This window comes from Ursus maritimus (genome assembly GCF_017311325.1).
Source record: "Ursus maritimus isolate PB19 chromosome X unlocalized genomic scaffold, ASM1731132v1 scaffold_X1, whole genome shotgun sequence".
Classification (NCBI taxonomy): Eukaryota; Metazoa; Chordata; class Mammalia; order Carnivora; family Ursidae; genus Ursus; species Ursus maritimus.
In genome coordinates, this window is record NW_024423319.1 from 109,886,282 (window position 1) to 109,912,354 (window position 26,073).

The 26,073-nt window shown below is 42.9% G+C and overlaps 1 protein-coding gene across 1 annotated transcript in view; it reads left to right on the forward strand.

Annotated features, from left to right (window-relative positions):
• The window catches only part of ADGRG2 (adhesion G protein-coupled receptor G2), a 71,518-nt gene that overhangs the window by 41,679 nt on the left and 3,766 nt on the right, over positions 1-26,073 (forward strand). The window contains exons 12-26 of the mRNA XM_008696426.2: positions 99-193; positions 742-808; positions 6,835-7,223; positions 10,382-10,553; positions 10,756-10,912; positions 11,783-11,926; positions 12,740-12,862; positions 13,518-13,563; positions 13,682-13,785; positions 14,857-14,978; positions 16,516-16,784; positions 19,924-20,023; positions 20,586-20,869; positions 23,299-23,400; positions 24,793-24,945. Coding sequence (XP_008694648.2) covers positions 99-193; positions 742-808; positions 6,835-7,223; positions 10,382-10,553; positions 10,756-10,912; positions 11,783-11,926; positions 12,740-12,862; positions 13,518-13,563; positions 13,682-13,785; positions 14,857-14,978; positions 16,516-16,784; positions 19,924-20,023; positions 20,586-20,869; positions 23,299-23,400; positions 24,793-24,945 — 2,327 coding nt within the window. The remainder of the gene's footprint in view (positions 1-98; positions 194-741; positions 809-6,834; positions 7,224-10,381; positions 10,554-10,755; positions 10,913-11,782; positions 11,927-12,739; positions 12,863-13,517; positions 13,564-13,681; positions 13,786-14,856; positions 14,979-16,515; positions 16,785-19,923; positions 20,024-20,585; positions 20,870-23,298; positions 23,401-24,792; positions 24,946-26,073) is intronic.

Genomic DNA, 26,073 nt, shown 5'->3' on the forward strand with positions numbered 1-26,073 from the left:
TCTCCTTTCCTCACTCCCAAGTTTGAAAAAGCATTTACAAATATGTAGGCAGGTTTCCAGTTTAATAACATTCTGATTATATATATTTCTCTTTACAGCACATTAAATTGTACATTCACAATAAAAATGAATAAAACGATGAACATATGTGCTGTAATGGTTGCTTTGAAAAAAGTAAAGATTCAACCGATGGGTAAGTTGTCTCTCTCTTTATTGCTGTGTTCTTTTGCACATGACTTTGATGTGTTCTTTTTAAAACTGAAAATAAAATCAATAAATTTAAGTATGTTATAGCTTTCTGTTTTGACTCTTGGACAGTTTTTAGAAAGCTCTAAAAGGTGATTTTTTTTCCCCCGCTGCTTTCTCAATAAAGTTCCAGTATACTATATTTGAAAACAAGATAGGAAAAAACCCTACTGAGAGAGGGGGACTACTATTTGGAGTGTTAGATCCATTGCTGCTGGATGTATTTCCTTCAGAATTCTAGGGAGCTGCTGAAGAGCAATTGATATAGCGTGCATATAACCTCCCCCAAATTATTCACTCAGTAGATACTTCTGAGCATATTATGTATGTATGATTGTCAGTATAATAGCATCCAGTTGTATTTTATCACGTGTTTTAGATACATGCTCTTTAAAATGCAGCCAGTGTAGGAACCGTAATACTTGATGCATCTGAGCTTCTGCCTTGCCTTATTCTTGACCATGTATTCTCTTCTTTCTTTTCTCTTGTCTCCAGAGCAGTGCTGCTGTTCTGTCGGGATCCCGTGCCCTTCCTCCCCGGAAGAGTTAGGAAAACTGCAGTGGTATGTAGCAAACATGTTGACCTTTTCCCTAAAAGTAATAATGATAATGATAATAATAATAATATTTAATCGCCATGCTGGCTAAGGAATTTTGGGATTTTGACAGTGAAGAAGGGCTTTCAATTTTAGGGGAAATATGGTTTTCTCTTGTATCAAGTTTCCATTTGGACCGTTGCCTTGAAATAATGGTTTGCAATCTTGGCTACACATTAAAATCACCTCGGGAGTATTGCAAATATAAATATTCTGGCCACCCCCCCCAGCCTCACCAACTGAATGCCATCATATTTTTAAATTTTTCTAGTGTGGTAGTTGAGAAAATGTATCTCAGTGGTATTTTAATTTGCACTTCTCTTATGAGGACTGTTTGAACATTTTTCATGTATTTGGGGGTCATTTTTATATCTTTCTTGTTAATTGTACATTCATGTTCTTCCCACTTTTTCTGTTGGATATCTAATCAGTTGGGTTTTTTTCTTTAAGATTTTATTTATTTATTAGACAGAGAAGCGCGCGCGCACACACACAAGTGGGCAGAGCGGCAGGCAGAGGAAGGGAGAGGGAGAAGCAGGCTTCCCGTGGAGCGGGGAGCCCGATGTGGGGCTTGATCCCAGGACTCTGGGATCATGACCTGAGCCAAAGGCAGAAACTTAACCGACTGAGTCACCCAGGTGCCCCGATCAGTTTTTTTTTTTTTTAAAGATTTTATTTATTTGAGAGAGACAGAGAGAGAGCAGGGGGAGGAGCAGAGGGCGAGGCAGAGAGAGACTCTCCAGCAGACTCCCCGCTGGGCACAGAGCCCAATACAGGGCTCCATCTCACCACCCTGGGATCCTGACCTGAGCCGAAATCAAGAGTTGAATGCTTAACTGACTGCACCACCCAGGCACCCCTGTTTATCTGATCAGTTTTTAAGAGTCTTTATATAGTGGGGATATTAACTCTCTGTGGTATATATGTTGCAAATATTTTCTCCTAGTTTGTCAGTTATCTTTTGACTTCATGTTTTTGTCACGCAAATTAAATTTTTAAAAAATGTAGTTAAGGGGCACCTGGGTGGCTTAGTCGGTTTAGCGTCTGCCTTCGCTCAGGTCATGATCTTGGGATCCTGGGATCCAGCCCCACGCCGGGCTCCCTGACCAGTGGGAAGTCTGCCTCTCCCTCTGCCCACCCCTCATGCATGAGCATGCGTGTGCACACACACGCTCTCTCGCTCAGATAAATAAATAAAACCTTTTTTAAAAATGTAGTTAAATTTGCCAGTCTTTTCTTTATTGCCTGTGGATTTGAAGCCTTAGTTAGAAAGCCTTTTCCTATGCCTAGGTATTATAAGGGAATTCACCCTTGAGTTTTTCTGGTATTTATATGGTTTCTTTCTCTCTTTTTTTAAATATTAAATCCACTTGGAATTTATTCTTGTGTGTGAGGTGAGGTATGGATCTAATTTAATCTTTTCCAAAATGTCTAGCCAGGGGCTGTGTATCATTTATTGAAAAGTCTGTCTTTTCCTGGGGCACCTGGGTGGCTCAATTGTTAAGTGTCTGCCTTTGGCTCAGGTCATGTTCCCGGGGTCCTGGGATTGAGCTCCCTGCTCGGCGGGAAGCCTACTTCTCCTTCTCGCACTCCCCTTGCTTGTGTTTCCTCTCTTCGCTGTCTCTCTCTGTCAAATAAATAAATAAAACCTTAAAAAAAAAAGTCTGTCTTTTCCTCAGTGATTTGAGATGCCATCTTTGGAATGTGTTAAATGTTGATAGCTGTTTGGTCCCAGTTCCAGACTTTAGATGTTAACATTGAGGGAAGCTGAGTGCGGGGTATAGGGAACTCTGTATTATTTTTCCAGGGTTTCTGTAAGCCTAAAATTAATTCAAAAATCCTGATTTCCAGTCTTCTACCCTCAGCAATTCTGATTTAATTGGTCTGGAACATAGCCTAGGCATTAAGGGTTTTAAAAGCCCTCTTGGTGATTTTAATGTGCAACCAATGTTGAGAATGACTGCCTCAAACTCACCACCACAATGGAGGGAAGCTGGGAGGCAGATGACCCCAAAGTCATGGATGATGTGATCACAGGTGTATACAAATATAACATAGAAAAAACTAGGAAGTGAATGAATGAAAATACTCACAGGGGTTCCCAGTGATTGGCCTGCCTACTGTCATCATAGGTGATATTTTGATTACTATTCCTTTTTTTTTTTTTGCAGCATTTTCTATACTTTATTATGATCAGATAAAATTTGTATTTGAACAAAAGGACATATATTTGTCAATGTAGAGCTTCTCATATAGGAACAAAAGGGTAACTGTAGCCTGTCTGCCCTGTGTGGGCCATATTTCTGGGATATATTAAAACATTGGACCTTGAGGAATTGCTAAAGGACTTTAGTTTGGGATTTATAGCATATTCTGTAATAAAAAGTAAAGAATATTTAAGTTTTAAGCTTAACATGCCCCATTAAGCTGGAGGGTTGAGGCCCATTTGAGAGATGGAATTTCTAGAAGTACCAGGATCAGATGAAGAGATCATAGCTCTTTTGAGGCAGCCCCACAGACCTCTGGCTGCCCATTCAAAGAGCTGTTAGGATGAAGTAGCAGGACACAGAAAAGCGGGTAGAATATTAGCTCATTGTCTGGCTAGAGCTCTGTCATCAGCTCGCTGTGTATCCGAATGTTGCTTCTTTATCAATAGAAATAAGTCTCCGGTTCCTCCTCTGTAAAATGAGGAAGTGAGCCCCATCAGCACTTCTCCAAGGTTACTGTGCATGTCAGTCACAGAGGATCTTGTTAAAATTCTGACCCAGTAGGTCTGGGAAAGACCTGAGATTCTGCATTCCTAACAAGTTACTGGGTGAAGCCAGTGCGGCTGGTTCATGGACCTCACTTTAGGTAGTGGGGTCTAGTCCATAGAGCAGTGGTTCTCAACCCTGGGTGCATGTTGGAATCATCTGGGGAGGTTTAAAAATGCCAGTGCCTGCCTCTCACCCTCAGAAATGTTGATGTCATTGGTCTGGGGAGCAGCCCAGGCTTCTGGATTTTTCAGGATTCTTGGGTGGGGTGATTCTTCTTCTTCTTCTTCTTCTTCTTCTTCTTCTTCTTCTTCTTCTTCTTCTTCTTCTTCTTCTTCTTCTTCTTCTTCTTCTTCTTCTTCTTCTTCTTCTTCTTCTTCTTCTTCTTCTTCTTCTTCTTCTTCTTCTTCTTCTTCTTCTTCTTCTTCTTCTTGATCTCACAGCCCTGAGATCATGACCCAAGCCAAAGGCATACACTTAACTGAGCCCCCCAGGTGCCCTATTTTTTATTTTTTAAAAAGATTTTGTTTATTTATTTGAGAGTGAGAGCACGAGCAGGGGGGAGGGGTAGAGGGAGAGGGAGAAGCAGACTCCCCTCTGAGTGGGGAGCTTGTCATGGGGCTCGATCCCAGGATCCCAAGATCACGACCTGAGCCAAAGGCAGACCCTAAACTGACTGAGCCACCCAGACGTCCGCTTCAGGCCCTTCTAAAACCTACTGACTTGTCAAAGTGGCTTTCTGGGGTGCTGGAAATACTCTATTTTGATCTGGGTGGTGATGATATAGGTGTATACAAGTATCAAAATTCTTCAAGCTCTAAATGTAAGATTAGTACAGTCTACCGTATGGAGGCCGCACCTCAGTGAAGAAGCCTAGTAGGACAAATATGGACGCCTGCGCCCACCCCAGAGATTCCAGTTGAGTGGCTTTGGGATGGGAGCCCTGCACCGGAGCTGAAGCGCTCGGAGGGTTCTGATATATAGTTGGCCTTGCCCACCACTGTTCTGCCTCTCCCGGTGGGCCTCTCCCAACGGATGGAGGGCTCCGTGTGGCAGAAGTGCCCAGAGCATTAGAGAGAGGGTAGCCTCTTCACGGCGGAGCCCAGTGAATGGGAGCCTTCATGCTGGGGGATTTGGTGGCTGCAGACCCCCAGATGTAAGAAGGAGATTTAATTTATACTTTGCAAAGCACCTTTGCGGTGACTTGGCCTGAGGCGTTGCTGCAGCATACAGTTCAGAGAACTGAGTCTCCGAGAACGGGGGTGGATTGCCTAGAAGACTAATGAGAGCAGGAGCCTCAGCCACGGCTTCTCGACTCATCAGTTTTCTGACTGTCTGGTGCCCCTTCGTCCACACTGCCACCCTGAACCTCAGGCCGTGTAGAGAGGCCTCTGGCGGGTGTCTGGCCAGACTAGACTGAGCCAGCATTTCTTTTTTGTGGGTATGACCCGCCTCGGGTTCCTCAACCTAATATACTTGCCTCCTCTCACCCAAGAGAAGCTCTAAAGACATATTATAGTTGGTGCTCTTAAGTCACCATCTAAAACTGGATCCATCAGAGGCTTCTCTAGGTAATAGTTTGTTGCCCCCTCTGGTTGCTCTTCCCCCTCACCCCAAGACTGGTAGATCTTGATAGCAGGTGAGTTCCTCTCAATCTTCCATGCCGTGAAAATATATGGGCCGGGGGGCCTCACCCCTGCACCAAGACCAACTGAAACAGATGCTGAGGAGTAGGCCACAGAAATCTCTCTATATTTTTTAAAAGTCCTCTGGGTTTTCTCATGCACGGCCTAGGTTGAGAACCACCGGGCTAAAGCAACACTGAGGTCGTAGCTGATTTACAAGCTGGGAACCCCTATGGCCCCAGCTTAATTTGTTTTTTATTCAATAAACATTTCCTGGTCACTTACAATGTGCCACTTAGCATCGTGCTGTGCTATAGTGGTATAAAATTGATTCAGACAGATTCCTATGTTCATCAGTTTCAGAAAAATTTATGTATTATTAATTTCAGTTCAAGATTTTCTTGAAACAAAATTCAGTAAGTCAAAGAAAAAAAAGGCAGTGTTATTTACCTATCCCAGCCAATATCACACTGCATGTGAGTGAGCTAAATTTGAGGTTTCATGGAAAGGAAAGGCTTACTTGTAACTCACTAAGACCAGTATGAGAATATGCTGAAAAAAAATTCCCTTATCCAAATCAATAATAATGATTTTTGCACATTTTTCTAATGCGGATCAATACACAGAAGATTGTAAATGTAGTTGACAGAATTATTTACTTTGCAAAAACTACGGGAAAAATCTGAAGAACATTTTATGGTCATTGGTAAATTTAGAGCTGCCTTTCAATTTTTGCCATAGCNNCATGTTAATACTGAGTTGACATAAAAGTTTGTGAATCCATTATGGACAGATATAGTTTTGAAATGGATATACTTTAGCTTCAAAGTAAAATCAATTGTTCTAAAAATGATGAACCAGTTTTGTTAATGTAGATTCGAATATTCAAAGAAGATGATATTTTGGTATCCAAGTTTTAAGAAAATTTTTTTTAAAAAAATTTTATTTATTTGATTGAAGGAGAGAGAGAGAGAAAGAGCACAAGCAGGGGGAGCAGCAGAGGCAGAGGGAGAAACAGGCTCCTTGCTGAGCAGGGAGCCCGATGAGGGGCTCAATCCCAGGACCCTGGGATCAGGACCTGAGCTGAAGGCAGGTGCTTCACCCACTGAGCCACCCAGGCACCCAATTTTTAGAAAACTTTACAGTACATTAGGAACAGTTTGGGCATGTGATTCTACTTTTTTTGAGAATACATTTTGTAAAATCTAAAAAAAAAATAAGACGGATTCCTAATATATGAAAACCAACTAGGTGGGTAACAGCATGTAACAGCTCCCCCTTCCCCCAAAAGCACATAGAAGTGTTACAGGATCTCTTCAACTGAGTGATAAGTGATAAAGCACAAGAGCCTGAGAGCAGTGGTGAGTGAGTGACCCAGAACTGGTAATTTATCAAAGAGTGTCCCTTCTGGCTAATTCCTCTCCCAGGGAGGAAGTGGTGGAAGTGGGCAGGGGGCCAGTGGCAAGGGCACAGAAGGTGTGCAGGGGCAGAGGCTGGGAGTGGCAGGTCCCTGATGAAGCCAAGTTACCTTGGTGGTGTTGGATGGTTGCTAGAGGAAATCAGCCTCTCTGTAACTCCTTCGTGTCTCACGTACATCTCTGATTCTTTCCTTTAGTGACCTGCAGGATCCTGTTGTATGTCTTGCTGGTCATTCAGATGGCTCACTATTTTCTTCTAGCAATTCCATCCCAGTTGTTCCTCGGGCCACCATTCTGTCCCAGGTCTCCAGTGCCATCTCTTTTGCTGAACCTCTAAATCATCCACCTGTAACCCAGAGCCCTCCCTCTCCAACACGAATGATTCACCTTCCTTCTCCCCAGCCTTCAGCTCCCCTAGCTTCCAGCTCTGCCATTGATATGCCCCCTAGTTCTGGAACTTTCTCTTCCCCTATGCCCCAAACTGATCTTTCGCACACACTGCCACCTGTGAAATCCTCACTTTCCTCTCCCACCGCGTCTGCCCCTGTGAATGTCATCAAGACCAGCACGCCTCCTGACAAGACAGGTAAGTTGAGGAGCCACGCTGCTGCTGTTCGTTAACAATCTGGCTTCCTGAAACGCAGGTGCTAGCCTGCCAAATCAAGATATCTGTAATAAGACCGTGTTGAACCTTTCTTTTTATGATGTCTGCTTGATTTCGAGAGCTTTCCTCGAGACATTCATAGAACATAGATATGGCTGAGTTGAGTATGATTGTTTTCACCAAGACAGTGGAGAAATAGCTCTGAGGCAAACAGATCTCATTTTATCAAGATGAGTTATTTTACAGGTTTCTTTCTCCCACAAAAGGTTATTAGGTCATTGTTTTCAACATTCTGAAGAGGAAACGTCTGAGCTTTTTTTTTCAAAGATTCATTTATTTATTTTAGAGAGAGAGAAGGGGGAGAGAGAGAGAGAGAGCGTGGCGGGGGGAGGGACAAAGGGAGAGGGCAAGAGAATCTCAAACAGACTCCCTGCTGAGATCGGAGCCCCATGCTGGGCTGGATCCCATCACCCTGAGATCGTGACCTGAGCCGAAACCAAGAGTCGGATGCTTAACCGACTGAGCCGCCCAGGCACCCAAAGAAAACTTTTGTACTGTTAAACACAGTAATTCCATTTAGGAAGGTGACAAATGAAAAATTTAGCCTTCTTGAAAAAAAGTCACGGAGTGACAGAGATGGGACTGAGCCAAGGTTGCCTTGAGGAAGGGACAAACGTTCAGAAGACTTAGGTGTGGGTCTGCAGGGGTCCTCACCCGCGGTGTGATCTGGGATAAGCCATTTAACTCCTTCTGACTTCAGCCTGTGTGACTTGAAGATGGAAATAATCACACTAGCTGCACTAGGTTTGGAACTGTGGTTTACAGGAGAATGCCATGGAACCTGCAGAGGGCTCCCTACACACAAAGCAGGCTTAGGGATAAAGACAAGAGCAGAAGATGCAAGAGAGAATTCTGGATGCTTTGAAAGTTTGATTCAGCGAGTAAGAAGCAGACCTTCCTCTAGATTTTGGGGGAGTGGGAGGCAAAACCAAGTTCTTGGTGATGTAAGATTAGAGCTCAGGTGTGGTCTCCGCCGCTTCTGCTCCCTCACCATGTGAGTGTCCCCAGGAGATTGGAGCAGCTGCCAAATGACTTGATATTTCTTTCTTCTTTTTTCTTTGTTTTTTTTTTTAAGATTTTATTTATTTGAGAGAGTGAGAGAGAGCACAAACAGGGGGAGCAGCAGAGGGAGAGGGAGAAGCAGACTCCCCGCTGAGCAGGGAGTCTGACACAGGGCTCCATCCCAGGACCCTGCGATCGTGACCTGAGCCGAAGGCAGACGTTTAACTGACTAAGCCACCGAGGCACCCCGTGACTTGTTATTTCTTTGAATTTGCACTGCTCTCTCAATTTTTTTTTAAATAAATACGGACATTTTAAGCCACATCATAAAACCATTGGGACTTCAGTTTAGAGAAGGTTCAATGGCTGATGAAGAATAAAGTAAAATTGAAGTTTGTTGACCTGGGCTTAAAATGCCCACCTTTGCAGAGCTATCCCCATTGACCATTACAATCAACCTGAGCAGCTCCCCAGAAAGGCCAGCAACATGGCCCCCTGCATCTGCGTTTCCATTTCTGGGACTCCAGTTCCAGCCAATGACACAACAGGAGCGAAGTGACATACACATAATAGCTGTGTTGGAGTATTACCTGGTAGCTTAAAAGGACATACAACCTAACAGTTCCACAACAGAGGAGTAATGAAATACAATAAAACCACATCAGCACAATGACTGTTTGCAGCCCTACATGAGAACAGCTAGACGAAACTCGGGGCATCTTTCAAGTCTTGAGTGAAGTGAAAATCACACAACAATAAATAGTTCGTACACTGCGTTTACAACAGTATGTGACAACACATGGATGAAGATTAGAAGGGAATATGCAAAATAAACAATAGGATGTTTGGTGGTGGAATTACGAGACTTTTTCGTTGCTAGACAGGTTTGTATCATTGTTTTCCAATTTAAAAACATTATTGAAAACCAGTTTACAGCTGGTTATCTAGCTATTAATTTCATAATGTTCTCTTTTTCACAAAAAGAATTTCTTGTTACCATGTAAAATCCTGTACACATGATAAAAATTAGATAAGTATATTTATACTTAGACAAATATACACTAACTACACTGATGCGCTTTTACATTTTTTTTCAGTTAGGTTTCTTTTATTATTTTAAAGATTTTATGTAAGCTCTACACCCAGTGTGGGGTTTGAACTCATTACCCTGAAATTAAGAGTCGCATGCTTGGGGCGCCTGGGTGGCACAGCAGTTAAGCATCTGCCTTCGGCTCAGGGCGTGATCCCGGCGTTATGGGATCGAGCCCCACATCAGGCTCCTCTGCTATGAGCCTGCTTCTTCCTCTCCCACTCCCTGCTTGTGTTCCCTCTCTCGCTGGCTGTCTCTATCTCTGTCGAATGAATAAATAAATAAAACCTTTAAAAAAAAAAAAAAGAGTCGCATGCTCTTTTAGACTGAGACAGCTAGGTGCCCCAGTTGGCTTTCTTGAAGTATAATTTACGTCTTGTAAAATTAATCCAGATCTGTGGGTAGATGAAATTTTTATAGTTCCATGAGGTTGGATTACACATCCATAGCCACATAATCACCATCACGATATATAACATTCTCACCACCCCCAAAGTTCCTTCGTGTTCCTTTGTAGTCAATGCCTATCCGCTACCCCCAGCCCCTGGCCACCACTGACTGATCTTTTTGTTTTCCTATACTTCTGATTTTTCTAAAATGTCATATGAAGAGAATCATACAATATGCAGCCTTTCGAGTCTGGCTTCTTTCAGTTAACATAATACATTGGAGAATTGGAGATCCATCCATGTTGTTGCGATTATCAGTGTCTCCTACCTTTTAATTACTGAATAATAGTCGGTTGTACAGAGGAATCACAGTTTGTTTATCCGTTCTTCAGTTGACAGACAGTTGGGTTGTTTCCAGTTTGGGAGTATAATAAAAAGCCTCTATAAACATTCACGAACAAGTCTTCTTGAGACATGTTCTTATTTCCCCGGGGCAAATACCTAGGAGTAGGTTCGCCAGGTCATAGAGTCTATGTGTGTTTCTTTATTAGTGATTTCTCCATTATGTGTTCATAAAATGATTTGGCTCTGTGTTACAGAAATTGTTTATACCAGCAGCGTCAGTGATTCTGATCTTGAGAACCAAGTGTCCCAGATGGAAAAGGCTCTGTCCTTGGGCAGCTTGGAGCCTAACCTCGCGGGAGAAATGATAAACCATGTCAGCAAACTCCTTCATTCCCCACCTGCCTTGCTGGCTCCTCTGGCCCAAAGGTATGACTTGGGAAACTGATGTGGTCAGGAGAGGGGACCCTCTAATGAGAGCGATACTTCTTATCAGAATTAATTACAGCCAAGTATTTTTCTCCCACAGAAGAGGTTCATAATGACTTGTTAAATTGCTACTGCATATTCTGCTTCGGATGGGGAAGACAAAGTGGGAGTGCTGAATTTGAACTACCACTTGTCTTTACAGATTGCTAAAAATAGTGGATGACATTGGCTTACAGTTGAATTTTTCAACCAAGACCATAACTCTAACCTCCCCTTCTTTGGCTCTGGCCGTGATCAGAGTGAATGCTAGTAATTTCGACACAACCACCTTTGCTGCCCAAGACCCTGCAAATCTTCAGGTACATCCTAATATATCGTGGGAAAACCTTTTCTTGTCTATGGTTGTAGTGTCCATGTACTTCGTGATGGAGGCAATTCCTGCTTATAGTCAGGGGTGATACTCAGAATATTTAACATCTAGAACAGTGAGGCACCACAGAATCAGAAACAGGACATTGATCTTGGCTGGAGCAGGATCTGAGAGGTCCTTGTGTCCAGTGTTAACCCTCTAGCAGCTAGGTTGTGGAAGTTTTGCAGGGAGGTGGGGTGCTCAGGTGGGGAGAAGTGTCCAGTGGTGGGTTCTAGGCAGTTGCAAGCGAGCAGGGACATCAGCTACTTAACCCATTTCAGTATTTTAACAAGTGTTTCGTCTGTACTGGTGTCAGTAGTGGTGCTGAGTATCAATCCTGCTTCCAGTGTTTTCTATCCACCTAATGGAGGGATTAGGGCCTGGAAATACCCAAGTCAGAACAAGTCTTGCCCTTTTTGCCTTTTAATTTCATGTGTATGGTCTTCCCTTTACAAGTTTAGTGCATGTGGTTCTACGAAGACTTTGCCCTAACAGGTGGTTGAGCCGGTGTGTCTGCAGTTACCCTTTCTGCACTTCCCCCCCAGTTTTGTTGAGCTATAATTGACATATAGCATCCTACACTTTCTGAAGGTTGCTGTGTATCTTTCAAATGTTCCCTTTCCTGCTCTGAGGCCTTGTCTCTCTATTATACATCCTCTCCAATTTCATAGTGATCAGAGAAACAAGAACAACCGATTTGACAGAGGTTACCACAAATAAATGCCTTTACAAGATCCTCCATCTTAATTAGCTCTTGTGTTTTCCATCTCTTCATTATCCTAGCCCCAGGCATTTTTATTATCTTTTACTTGATTTTCAGGTTTCTCTGGAAACACGGGCTCCTGAGAACAGTATTGGTGTTATTACTTTGCCTTCATCACTGATGAGTAATTTACCAGCTAATGATGTGGAGCTTGCTTCCAGGGTTCAGTTCAACTTCTTTGAAACACCTGCCCTATTTCAGGTAAGGTTAATGCTAACTGCTTTTGGTTTAGGTTTGATTTTGGAGTGGGGCTGTTTTGTTTCTTTTAACTCTCACATGAAAGCTGCAGTTTATTTTGATTTATTTGTTTGTGGGTTTTTTGCAGTTTATTTTGATTTATTTGTTTTAAGATTTATTTATTTAATAGAGAGAGAGAGCATGCAGTGGGGAGGGGCAGAGGGGGAGGGAGAGAGAAATTCTTAAGTAGACTCCCCACTGAGCACAGAGTCCACTGCAGGGCTGGATCTCATGACTCTGAGATCAGGACCTGACCGGAAACCAAGAGGCAGGTGCTTAACCGCCTGCATCACCCAGGTGCCCCTCAGCTTATTTTTAAATAGGATCTAGGGATACTGGTAATGATAAATAACAATAACTGACATTTGTATATAGCATTTACCAATTGCCGAGCGCTCTACTAAGCACTTAGAAATGTTTAACCCTCTCAACAACCCCGTGAGGGAGGAACTGTTCAACTATTATCCCAATTTTCCAGATGGGGCTAGGAGGTGCAGAGAGGTTAACTTGCTCAAGAACACACAGTCTAAGCGGCTTAATGCTCTATTCTCTTTTCGGTTCCTGAGGGTCCTGTTGTGTCGGTCTGTGAAATTTCAGTCAGTAGTTAGAGAATAGTATAGTGGAGCCGGCTGTTTCTAATCGTGGTCCTTGGGAAAGTCACTTAATCCCTGACCCTCAATTTCTCACCTAGATTATAACCTCAACAGTGTGGACTTACTGTTCTTTAGGGTCCCTGCGAGCTCTAAAATCCATCTTGTTGATTCTTTGGTGTGCTAGGACCCTGCGCTGGAGAACCTCTCTCTGATCAGCTACGTCATATCGTCCAGCGTTGCAAACCTGACTGTCAAGAACCTGACAAGAAATGTGATGGTTACCTTAAAGCACATCAACCCGAGCCAGGTACGAGTGGCCTGTCTGGTCTGTTCATGGACCAAATACGCTTGCGCAAACCACGTCTGTCAGACTTGGCCTGAAAGAAGGAGAACCAGCAGAACCTCGAACTCGGTTAAGGCCGTGTGGGAGGCCAGGATCATAGAGTCACTCTGTCGGGTTTTAGCATGCCTAATCACTGACCACCTAACTCCCGAGAAGGTGAAGCGCAGAAGGCCAGCTATTCTCAATTGCCCAGTTTTAGTGCATTTAGATCTGGCTACAGGTCTGTTTCTCACTCCCAAAGAGAAACCACCTCTCCGTTCAGTTCAGGTTGAGCGTTACCTGTGACCATACTACTCCAAGTCTGGTCTGCAGACCTGTACCTTCAGCATCACCTGGGAGCTTGCGAGAAATGCCCATTTTTAGGCCCTGCGCTGACCCCCGGAATCAGAATGTGCATTTTAACAAGGCCTCAAGGTGATTCCTGTGCACAACTGCTGAGTTTAAGGAGTGCTGAGCTATGTAAGACTCACTTGCTTCTAGGGACTGGAGGAAAATAAGAATTCTCCCAATATCAAGAATGAGATTCTGAAATTTAAAAAACTCATATATTTTTTTCCAATTGCTTTTCAGTTTTTTCAGTCCCATAAATTGATTATTTGTCACTTATTTTCCACTGCAGGATGACTTAACAGTGAGATGTGTATTTTGGGACTTGGGCAGAAATGGTAGGTTCCAGTCGTACCTTTTTCAGTTTTGAGTGGGCAGGGGCGGGGATAAGGGAGGAAGGTACAATCATTGAGACGGCCTTGCTGATGGGACAGATACTCTTCCCAACACCAACAGGTGGCAGGGGCGGCTGGTCATCGGATGGCTGCTCTGTTCAAGACAGGAAGCCCAATGAAACCACCTGTGCCTGCAGCCACCTTACAAGCTTTGGCGTCCTACTGGTAATAACCCCACACCACGTGGCTTTACAGTCTGCATCACACCATGATGTCTAATGTGATGGATGACTTTGATCAGCAGATAGGATGTTGTGGCAAAGTTACAGACCAATGAAATTACTCTTCCAATGAGTAAATGCACTTGAAAGACAATACTGGAACATGGAAAGTTTTTTTCCCCCCAGTCTATTTTTACACATAAGTTTTCTACTTTTAAATAGCAAGGCTTAGGGAATTCAGATTAAAATGGGTAAGAAAAATTGGTTAGTTTGCATTGTACTTTAAAATCTTTTTTTTTTTTTAAGATTTTATTTATTTGAGAAAGAGAGAGAGCACGAGCGGGAGCAGGGCAGGGGCAGAGGGAGAAGCAGACGCCCCGCTGAGCAGGGAGCCTGACATGGGGCTGGATCCCAGGACCCCGGGATCATGACCTGAGCCTGAGGCAGATGCTTAACTGACTGAGTCACCTAGGCGCCCCACATTTTAAAATTTTCATAAAATGCTCTGTCATAAGTTATCTTATGTAATCTCTCCAATAAGATAGGTGGAATGGGGTGTTGTTACTGTCATTTTTAGAAGTTAGAATGAAGACTCATTTGTTAGGCCATTGTCCACAGTCATAGAACTAAGAAGTATAAGAGCCAAATTCAGGTTTTTAGGCTCCTAGCCCAGTGCTTTTCCAGTGCACCAGAATGCAACAGCCTTGCTGTTGAGATGGATACTCTTCCCAACACCAACACGTGGCAGAGGCGGCTGGTCATCGGATGGCTGCTCTGTTCAAGACAGGAAGCCCAATGCAACCATCTGTACTGATCATGTACGTGGGCTTTGGAGTCAGCCAGACCAGAATTTAGATCCTGGCTCCTCCATTTCATACTGTGTGACCTTGGGCAAATTATTTAACCTCTCTGGGCCTCAGTTTCATTATTTTTACTTGATGATAATAATTGTGTCTACCTTGTAGGTTTGTTGAATGAACAATGGATGGGCACTTAGAACACTCCATAAATGTAAACCGTAGCTCTTTTGTTTATTTAAAATATTTGGTCTTGAAAGCAGTATTTTATTTTCCAGGACCTATCTCGAACATCCTTGCCACCTTCTCAGATGATGGCTCTGACGTTTATCACATATATTGGTTGTGGGCTTTCATCAATTTTCCTGTCAGTTACTCTGGTAACCTACTTAGCCTTTGAGTGAGTATCTACCCTGGAAACTTGGATTATAGGACGCAGTGCTCACCTCCACTGCCAAAATAGATTAAGTGTGCTCGTTGGCCTCCGTTATCCTGTACACCATCTAGTGGTGCCACCTATATGCAAAACTTCATGGGACTTTTTGGTTAACATACCCATTTCCTTCTACTCGTTTGTATACTCACTGAAGGCAGGGGTTGTGTCTTAATCATCTTTTTACCCTAGAATGATGCCTGCTATGTAGCCGACAGTAAGTGTGAAATGAAAGATGGGTGCAGACCTTGAAACCTAAGAGCTTATGATGTGATGTAGACCATAGCTTCACGTACAGTATGAGAGCTATGTTTAATTTATTAAGTTTCTAAGTCACACCGAGCAAACACAAAAGATTAAAAACAGTAGCAGGTATGGGGATGAAGGAGAATAGAAGGTGTAAAGCCTCACTGAAAAAGATATTTCATGAGTGCAGCTTTGTAAACCAAAGCAAGAATGACATTTGAAATAATAGCATCTCCTTCTTGGCTTACCCTTTGGTCATTGGGGCGGGGGGGGTGGATTCCAACAAATTCTGTTGGAAAAAAAAGAAAATAGGCACTTTTATTACATTAACTAAATTAAACAGTATGTAAGTTCTGGGATTTAGATTTTGGACACTGCTCAGGAAATGCACAAATTTACTTGCAGTGCCAAAAGTAGGGTCCAGTTGTGACTACAGATCTTCTAGTGGACCTTTGGAAATATGATTAATGAGACTAAATTACCATCAGGCCAGCCATTACTCAGAATGATTTCACCAGGTCTAATTTCACACATGTAGACATGCACATGTCATCAATTAGCTCTAATTTCCTCTGCCTGTTTCATTCGGCTATAGTTAAAACTCTTGTTTCCATGATCTCATTTTAACTAATAACATAATAGGGGATCTGGCTAGGTTTTGAAGATCTGAATATAGGAGCCTATTGTATGAGAAACAAGAGCAATGCTTCTCGAAGTCGTTGGGGAGAAATGAGGGTGGGTGCTCGGTAGATTCTACTACAAATTATTTAAAAGGACGGGTCAGTCGGCAGCATGTAAAAGGTTCCGCAGAAATGCGAATACAGATTTTCCGTATTGTTATGACAGAGGATATTCTGTTTTGATTTTTTTAAAAGATTTTATTTATTTATTTGACGGAGAGAGAGACAGCCAGCGAGAGAGGGAACACAAGCAGGGGGAGTGGGAGAGGAAGAAGCAGGCTCCTAGTGAGGAGCCTGATGTGGGGCTTGATCCCAGGACGCTGGGATCACGCCCTGAACCGAAGGCAGATGCTTAACGACTGCGCCACCCAGGCGCCCCCGTTTTGATTTTTCCTTTGTTGTTGTTTTGGTTGTTGATTTTTAATGCCTGACCTCACCCCCACCCCCGGCACACACACACAGAGAAGAAATTGATGCATATAGACATTTACCAAAGAATACAAATAAATTCCTTAGATATGCTCACATACGGGTTGTCAGAATGTGATGCTAATTCTTGTCTCGTCCTTTCCTTTTAGAAAGATTCGGAGGGATTACCCTTCCAAAATCCTCATCCAGCTCTGTACAGCTCTGCTCCTGCTGAACCTGGTATTCCTCCTGGACTCGTGGATAGCTCTGTATGACATGCGAGGCCTCTGCATCTCGGTGGCTGTATTTCTGCATTATTTCCTGTTGGTTTCATTCACATGGATGGGCCTGGAAGCATTCCATATGTACCTGGCCCTTGTGAAAGTGTTTAATACTTATATACGGAAGTACATCCTTAAATTCTGCATTGTTGGTTGGGGTATGTATAATTTTGCTTGCACATGGCCTGGGCTTTCTCCAAAAGTTTTCTCCAGTATTTTGGTTTTTCATCAGGTAGAGACGATGATAAAGCAGGTCATACTTGGCAGGTTTCCAAGACAGCTGTATGTCCTCACATGTTGCACTGCCCAAAGGGCAACCTTGTCCAGTCTCTCTTTTTTTTTAAGATTTGTTTATTTGTTTTAGAGAGGGAGAGGGAGAGAGAATCTTAGGTAGACTCCGTGCTGAGTGCGGAGCCTGACGCAGGGCTCGATCTCATAACCCTGAGATCATGACCTGAGCCGAAACCAAGAGTTGGATGCTTCACCGCCTGTGTCACCCAGGCACCACAACCTTGTCCAGTCTTTTTCTAGAACACCTGTATATTGGTTATGGACATAAAACCCTTGATGTTAGGGCTATGAATACTCTCTGTGTCTCCAGTACCCAGAGTTAGGGCTGGCACAGAGAAGATGCTCAATACATTGAAGAGGTGAGCTTGCTGATAATGAGGTCAAGCTCTCCGTCCCCGACCTCCCAGGTAGCCTCACTCTGTTCTAGATCTCCTAGATATCACACACACGGACGACACTATGCTCAGAAGGGCAGAGTGAGGTGAACATACAGGTGAGACCCGATGTAACTTCATTGCCACACTGACAGAATTTTCAGATCATGCCACCTGTTGGTGGTGGTCACAGAGTCTTAGACACCGCGCATATCTTGAAGGTTCCTCCATTCAGCTCTCCATCAAATGTAGGAGCCTCATCAACCTGACTGGACTTATCTTTGACTAAAGGTAATCTAACCTCTGCTTGAACTTCTATTATTAGGGAGCTCATTATCTTTATCAAAAAAAAAAAAAAAACCAAAATTCAACTGACTTAATTTTAAAGATCTTATTGGCTCTATTCAGTGATTCGTGAATCAGCAACATCCAGTCTAGCAGATAGAAAGGAGCTGTACAAAATGAAAGATACTGATAGGCAGAAGAGAACAGGATTAAGCAAGTTACGCTAGGCAAAACCGGTTCGTTATTGCAAGGTTACTCTCCTTTAGGGGATGACAGAAGTGTCTATCGGGCAGATTACCTCACTAGTGCTAATAATGTGATTCCTGAATGACTGGTGTAAGATTCCATTTCTGGGAGAGCTGAAATTGTAATTAAGTCAAGTCTCAGTTTCGTGACCTGGGGCTTTCCATAAGTGACTCAATTTTAGGTCTGTTGTCTTGGTTTTAATACCTTACAAGGCAGCCAATAACCATTTTCTAAAGCCCTACAGCTCTGATTTCCCATTAAGTTCACTGGGCTCTCTGGTGGCACTTACCCAGTGGTCTTCTTTTTGCTTTCTAAGGCAAAAAAATAATAAGCTGACACCTCTCTGCCAAAGAGCCCTTTAAATAATCTGCAAGTAATATATAACATTATGAAAAATGCCATGTTTTCCCATGTATTTTCACACAAGTGACCCCATGAAAGACAAGCCGGTGAGGTTAGCACAAGGCCGTTATTGCTAACACCAGGTGAAGAAACCAGCTCAAAGACATGACATGATTTACCCAATTCACACAATTTGAGAACAGCCCAGCCTGGCTTTCTGATTTCTCATGCCTGTCCCTCCCACTGAATTACAGCCACCATCCCTCCCTATCCTCTTTTTCAGGCTAAATATTCCTTCAGATATTCCCTACACAACAGTACTGCAGACCCTTTACCACCCTTGTCACCCCACCTGTCATTATATCTCTGTCAAGAATAACAGAACACCTTTCCAGAGAGATGAGTCACTTCTTCCTAGAAAGATAAACCACCGCTACTGACATTGAGCATGGATTCTGTCTTTGTGGAATACCAAAAGGTCACATTCTGTGTCCTGGACGAGCGCCACAACCCCAATATTTTATTTTTAGGAAAGTGTTTCACTTAGGAAGTCATCATATGGCATCATATGTCAGTGTCTCTGGAAGGTACAAATATAAAAGAATTAAATGAAATATTACGTTAGATTGTACCAGGCATCCCAGCCTGTGAAGAACAATTGTTTTTTATTTACCAGAGACTTGAGATTGGAAGTCAGGCTGGTCTTTGTGTACAGAGTGTGAGTTGTCTGCTTGGAGTGGGGTGAGGGGTGACGGGATGGGGGCTAAGAGGGACTCTCTCCCAGCCAAATGCCATTTTAAGCTGGGAAGAGCCTTCTCATTGCGCTGCTTCTTAGTGGAAGTGCCAGTAAGCCCTTGAGAGAGCCAGTATAGTGGCAGTCAGCACCCCCAGATCAACCAGGTCCGCTCCTCCATCCATCAATGGGTTCCAGCTAATCAGTTGAGGATTTGGGGTTCATAATGAAAGATTTGCCAGGGGTTGCTGATAACCCTACCGTGATGATTATTTGGTCTACATTTTGAAGTCCTTCACTTTGCCTGCCACCTGAGCCTCAAAATTACTTTCCAGATGTGTATAAGTTAAGGGTAACTCTGGCTGCTGTAGCCGACAAAAAAAATCCCAGGAGAAGATAATTTCTCACGCACAGTCCAGTCAGCAGGAATAGAGAGGTCTGGGGTCTTGCTATTATTCAAGATCCAAGCTGTTGGAAACTCTGCCTCAAGACAGGACTTCCAAAATTGCCCTGAATTTGGGAGAAAAAAAGAGTAGAGGATCTCATAGGAAGTTTTTATGGGACAAGCCTAGAGGTAGAGCAAATCGCTTTTTTTTCTTTCAAGAGTTTATTTATTTATTTGACAGAGAAAGAGGCAGCGAGAGAGGGAACACAAGCAGGGGGAGTGGGAGAGGGAGAAGCAGGCTTCCTGTCGAGCAGGGAGCCCGATGCGGGGCTCAATCCCAGAACCCTGGGATCATGACTTTGAGCCGAAGGCAGACGCTTAACGACTGAGCCACCCAGGCGCCCCAGAGCAAATCACTTCTGTCCATATCTCATTGACCAAGACCTAGTTACGTGGCCACACCCAGCTAGCTGCAAAGCAGGCTGGGAGAGGTCTAGCCGTGTGCCAAGGAGAAGGAGAAACAGGGTTTGGTGAACAGCTCAGCAATCTTCTACCAAAGAAAATAGAATGTGATCTCTAGTCTTTCTTCTCACCACCATGGTTATTAGAACTCCGTGTGACTGATGTTTCCCATCTTCCAGGGGTACCAGCTGTGGTCGTGACCATCGTCCTGGCTATATCCCCGAATAACTATGGCCTTGGATCCTATGGGAAATTCCCCAATGGCTCACCTGACGACTTGTGAGTACAAAGCCCCCGAGGGAATGTTAAGTGAACAGGAAAACAATTCTCCAAGAAAGTGGAGTATGTAATCAGCATATCGACTGTGGCTCTCATTCTAATAAAATCCAGTCACATTTATAGCAGTCTTCTCAGTTACGTATGTGGTGAGATAAACTAGTCGGAAATGCTGCACTACTACTTAAGTATTCAAAAAAAGGAATTGGAAGTATTTTGAAAATACTTTTCTAAGCCTCTGATAAAAATGAAATACCAGCTACATTATATTAGTAAAGACTCATGGATAGAGTTACTAAGATTTAAAGGGGGTAAAATCCTGAATGTTTTCAAAGAATAGTTTTTAAATACTTCTAATCACCAAGTGTCCTAAAATAAACTCTTCGGTTTTTTTTTTTTCCTTCGAGCCTTAAGTAGTTGTTGGAGAACAGCCGATTTTATCTTTTTTATTTCTCTTATATTTTTAGGAGATGTTTCAGTAAAATGATATAGATTCATTGTATCATTTTGAACCGTATTTCAGCACTGTAATATGTTCCCCATTGTTTTTCCCCCCAAATTCCAGTTGCTGGATCAACAGCAATGCTGTATTCTATATTACAGTTGTGGGATATTTCTGTGTGATATTTTTGCTGAATATCAGTATGTTCATTGTGGTCCTGGTTCAGCTCTGTCGAATTAAAAAGAAGAAACAACTGGGAGCCCAGCGGAAAACCAGTATTCAAGACCTCAGGAGCGTTGCCGGCCTTACATTTTTACTGGGCATTACTTGGGGTTTTGCCTTCTTTGCCTGGGGACCAGTTAACGTCACTTTCATGTATCTCTTCGCAATCTTTAACACCTTACAAGGTAAGCTGTACAGCACTAACTACACATGAATGATCCCAGGCGAACTAAAAATGTCTCATATTTAGAGTGTCTGCCAAGTAGCTTATTTCGTAGCTTGAAACTTACTTGTTGAAAAACAGATTCATCTTTGAAAAGGGGTGCTTGGAGATCCTTGGAAGAAACGGGTCCTTTTGTCCTCCTTATCCATACTGTCTCCTCAGAGAGAACATATTGAGGGGAACCCGCCAGGAACTCATAATGGGAGTCACTCTCCTTCACTTGGTTCCTTGCCCTTTTTTTTGTTTGTTTTTCATCTTTTTACGGAGGTAGAACATGCATAAAGCAAAGTGCGCACGACCATAAATGTCCTGGTGACGTCTTGCCGCGCCCACCTTCTAGGTCTGTTTGATGTGAAGATGATGAGAAATGTGAAGTCAATACGTAGAGCCGAGTGTCCACGGCCCGGCCCAGGGGCTTTTTGTGAGAAGTGGTGGTGACCGAGGCGGGAAAGGGGCAGGCTCTGCTTCCTTCCTCTTCACTCCTTTCCATTTGTTCCTGAAGCCCAGCTGCAGTCATTTCCCAACCCATCAAGTTGTGGTGTTCAGAAAAGCAAATTACTAACTCTTTTCGGATCAGCATTATAAAGGACTTGTCAGCTGTAATTAATTTTTAATGGACGTACTTTGGCATTAAATGCCAAGCAGGCTAATAGGTTTACATAACAATAACAATAATTCATGTCCCTTGGTTTCCTTCTATTCCAAATCCTCTGTTGGGGTACCTTTTAATTTGTTCTCCTCTGCCCGTTTTCATCGTTCCCTTCCTGTTGCTTTCAGCTCCCATAGCGTCCTCCCATAGTTCTGTCAGGCAGCAGATCATTTTGCTGGTTTTCCAAGAAATCCCAGCCTGAGGTTGAATTCAGATGCCTGATTTAGCTATCCGTTCTTATTTGGAGGAAGCCAGTTAATATACTTGTTGGTTACATAGTTTGTTAAATGTTTTAAAAAAGATTTTATGTATTTAGAGATTGATTTCTTTATTATTTGCAGGGGGAGGCAGAGGGAGAGGGAGGAGAGAAGTGGAGCCCAATGCGGGGGTTTGATCACAGGACCCTGAGATTGTGACCTGAGCCAAAATCAAGCGTTGACGCTTATCCGACTGAGCCACCCAGGCGCCCCTGTTAATTTTAACTTACAATGTACTAGTTCCTGAATTGGTATATCCAGGTGTTACACCACATAGTATTAAACAGAAGTTTTATTTGCCTTAATGGCATGCTAAAAGAAAAAAAAAAATGCCCAAATCACACTAATCACAAACACGAAAGCAGGTTACCTATCCTCATATATTTAATGTGGGAACTGAACCTTCCTCTGTCTTCATTTCCCCCAGGATGTCTTCTCATTAGAATGTGAATAGATGAAAGGAACACATCATTTCATTTACAAAAGGGAACTAATGCTTAATTCACAGGGCTTTGGGGTTGATTAAAGTAAAGCTGAGTTGGGACTTTGGCAGGCCCATTTTGATCTCTCTCGTACATGCTGTTTCTCCTCTTATGCAACCAAGGGGAGCCACCCAAGGGTGGCAGATAAACAAAGGTGTGCAGTAGTCAAGATGGCAGTTTTTAGGATGGGCATGTGTACAGTACTAGAAATAATCCTGATTTGTAAAAGGAAGATTTTAAAGATCCACTGGGGTTTCCAGAGAGGGAGACTTCAGAAGTCTCATTGATTCAGCACATATTCATTGGCAAAAGCCTTGAGGCGTGGTAGCAGCGTGGAGCCCCATGCCTGCAGGACCAGGAAGAAGATGGGTGGCAGGCAGAACCCCAGCGCCTCTTCAGGTCTGTAGTGTTGCTCTCTTCGTGGCCAGGACGCCAGTGGAGAATTTCCTTGAATAGATTAGAGGAAGGCTGGAAGGCAGACAAGGACAGCAGTGTGTGGGGGGGTGCGGGGCGGGGCAGCGCAGGCTTGGGAGGAAGAGGGAGGGGCCCAGGCAAGGGACTCTGCCACGGGCTGGAGAGGAGGGGGAGCGAGGGATTTGAGACAGAGGAGGATGTGACACTTGACAGAACATGACGATGGATCGTAACTATGGAAGGGTGGGGAAGTAGGAGCCTAGGTCTGAGCTGGCATCCTGAGTGGAGTGGATGGCTTATACGTCCAAAGACAGGGAATGCCAAGGATGGGATGTGAGAGGAGAGACAGTTTAATTTTGGAAATAGGGAGTTATCATTCCTCTTGTAAGTATTTTTTATCTTACAAAGAGTCCCTTCAGGCTGCCTTTCAATAGCAGACTTTCTTAGGACTTTGGAATTTTTATTTTCCCATTTGCAAAATTTCACTTTGCCTGTAGCTGCCAAAGATTTTATCTTTTGCAAAGGAAGCTCATGACATTCAGGTCTCAGTTTGGAATTATGTTACAGGTTTTTTTTTTTTTCTCCATAGGATTTTTCATATTCATCTTTTACTGTGTAGCAAAAGAGAACGTCAGAAAACAATGGAGGCGGTATCTTTGTTGTGGAAAGTTACGGCTGGCTGAAAATTCTGGTAAAGATTGACCTTTTTCTCCTCTTAAATCTTGAGGAAAAGACATAAGTTAATATCTAAAGCAATCAATGCCAAAAGGCTGTCAGATCTGGAAATCAATGAACGGATCCCAATTATGAACGTTAGGGGAAAAAAACCGTAGTGAATTAAAAAATAATTGCTCATACCTGGGAATTTCGTGAACAATAGGACTAATGGGCTCATTGCTTCTTAAATGAAACAAGAGTGCCATTTTTCCTTTTGAGCTCAGGTTTTCCATTTGTCCGAAGTAATTTTTCATATTTACCTTCATAACTTGTTAAGTCTTGGCTCAACCTGGGGGATGGGGGCAGGGGTGAAACAGGTGATCGGGACTCGGGAGGGCACGTGTCGTGATGAGCATTCAGCACGTGTGGAAGGGCTGAGTCACTACGTGTACACCTGAAACTAATAGTACACTATATGTAAACTAACTGGACTTCAAATAAAAACATTAAAAGAATTCTATAATTCTTTAATAAAGCATATTATTTTCTTATTAAAAAAAAGCCTTGGCTCAACCTTTTTTCCACAGGTCCTGGTTGTCTGTTGCTTAATTTGTTAGTGGGCCAGATGTTGTATATAAGCTTTAGCATACCTTCGGTTATTTTGAAGTTGTTTTCAGGTGTGCCCTGCTGTGTTGCAGAGCAAATGGCTCCTTTTCAAGAAAATAAGAAAACTGAAGTACTGTTTGGAAACCTAAATTCCTTTTACATGAATACCACCTATGAATACCACCTTTGCAGTATGGCAGACACCTGTGTGCATGACATCTGTACTCAGAAATGGCAGTACATATAGTTTGGTCATTTTAAGTCATTTAAGAGCCACCCGTCACCACAACGCGGTTCTCTTGTGTTTTTGTTTAAAGATTTTATTTATTTATTTGAGAGAGAGCACAAGCAGGGGGAGCAGCAGGCAGAGGGAGAAGCAGACTCCCCGGCTGAGCAGGGAGCCTAATGTGGGGCTCGATCCCAGGACCCTGAGATCATGACGTGAGTCAAAGGCAGACGCTTAACCATTTGAGCCACCCAGGTGTCCCATCTTGTGTTCTTGTTAAGACAGTCCTTGGCTCTGGAGTACTGCCTAATTCGGTGGATATCTATAGACACAATCAAATGAGCAGGGCCTTTAGTCCAAGAGAATATAGGTTACTTTTAACCAGGTGGTCCTTTAAAGGACAAAAGGCAAATAATCTTAAATGAAAATACATTTTATCACACCAGCTTATGAAATCTGTGCCTTCTTTGTAAGAAGTGGAAGTGGGATCTGGAAGTGAGATCAGTTGCTAGAACAAGTTCCACTGTGATCTGTCTCTTGCATTTGAGCTTCAACATTCTGCCCTGTTTTTCTGAAATGCTCATTCTGCTGTAGATTGGAGTAAAACTGCTACTAATGGTTTAAAGAAGCAGACTGTAAACCAAGGAGTGTCCAGCTCTTCAAATTCCTTACAGTCAAACAGTAACTCCACGCACTCCACCACGCTGCTGGTGAATAACGATTGCTCAGGCCTTGCGAGTGGGAATGGTACGTATCACTAAACATAGTACTTCTCAAGCTGGTGTTTGTTTTATTAAAGTAGCTTTATCCTTTAATGGCATTTTTGCTAAGCAAAGAGAGGAAGTACATATGACTAGTGGATCAAAATGTGGCTCCCTTATGGAAGAGAAAGTTTATTAATCCAAATGTATTCAGTTCAGAGCAAATACCAGAAAAACATTTTTTTGTTTTTGAGGTTTAGTTTTTCATGATGGGACTTAATGATGACCTAAAAGGTTTCACGTTGCAAACCCTGATTTAAGGACTGCCCAAAGACCTCAGTGCTGTGCTCCTGCTGTGTAAGCTGTACCAAAAATAGTTAAGACCATAACGATTTTTTTAGTACATCTATAATCATACATATTTTCAACACTTTTAAACCTTCCTATTTTTTGCCTGTCGTATTTGTTCCTTCTTTTCCACAGCATGGTGGCCTTGTGGCAGTGCCCAGATCCCCATTTATATATCAAATACTGCCGAGATGAATTGTGACCAGTACTGGTGACCATGTGTGTCACCAGTATATGAATAGATTATTGCTGTAACGCCTCCTTATTACTAATTCTGACATTTCTAGCTAAAACTTCCGTTACGTTTTCTTTCTTTCATACACTTGGGCTGTCCATTACTCGTAAAAGCTTATGTATTTCATTCTTCTTTGGCTTCTTAATACATCTTTTGCATTTTCATAAAAATTTATATTTCTGTTTGGATACTTTCTCTTTCCCTGGAGAATTTGCCTTTATTCATCGTTTTAGGATATTAATTATTTTCATGATGAATTCAAATAAATATGTGAGAAGGTTCATAAACCTGTCAATTTTCCAACATCCTAAAGATGGGAGGTCCTGCTGGTTTACATAGAATTTAAAAATACAATAGAATGCCTCTAAGTCAAGGTTTCTCAACCTTGGCACAATTGACATTTGGAGCTAGGTAACTCTTTGTTGGGGTGGGGGAGGCTGTCCTATACAGTTGGGGACGTTTAGCAATATCCCTTGTTTCCACCCACTCACCCCCAGTTGTGACAACCAAAAATGTCCTCATTGTGGAATGTCCCCTAAGGGGTAAAATCACCCACCTCCCCTTCATTGAGAACCATTGCTGTAGAAGATG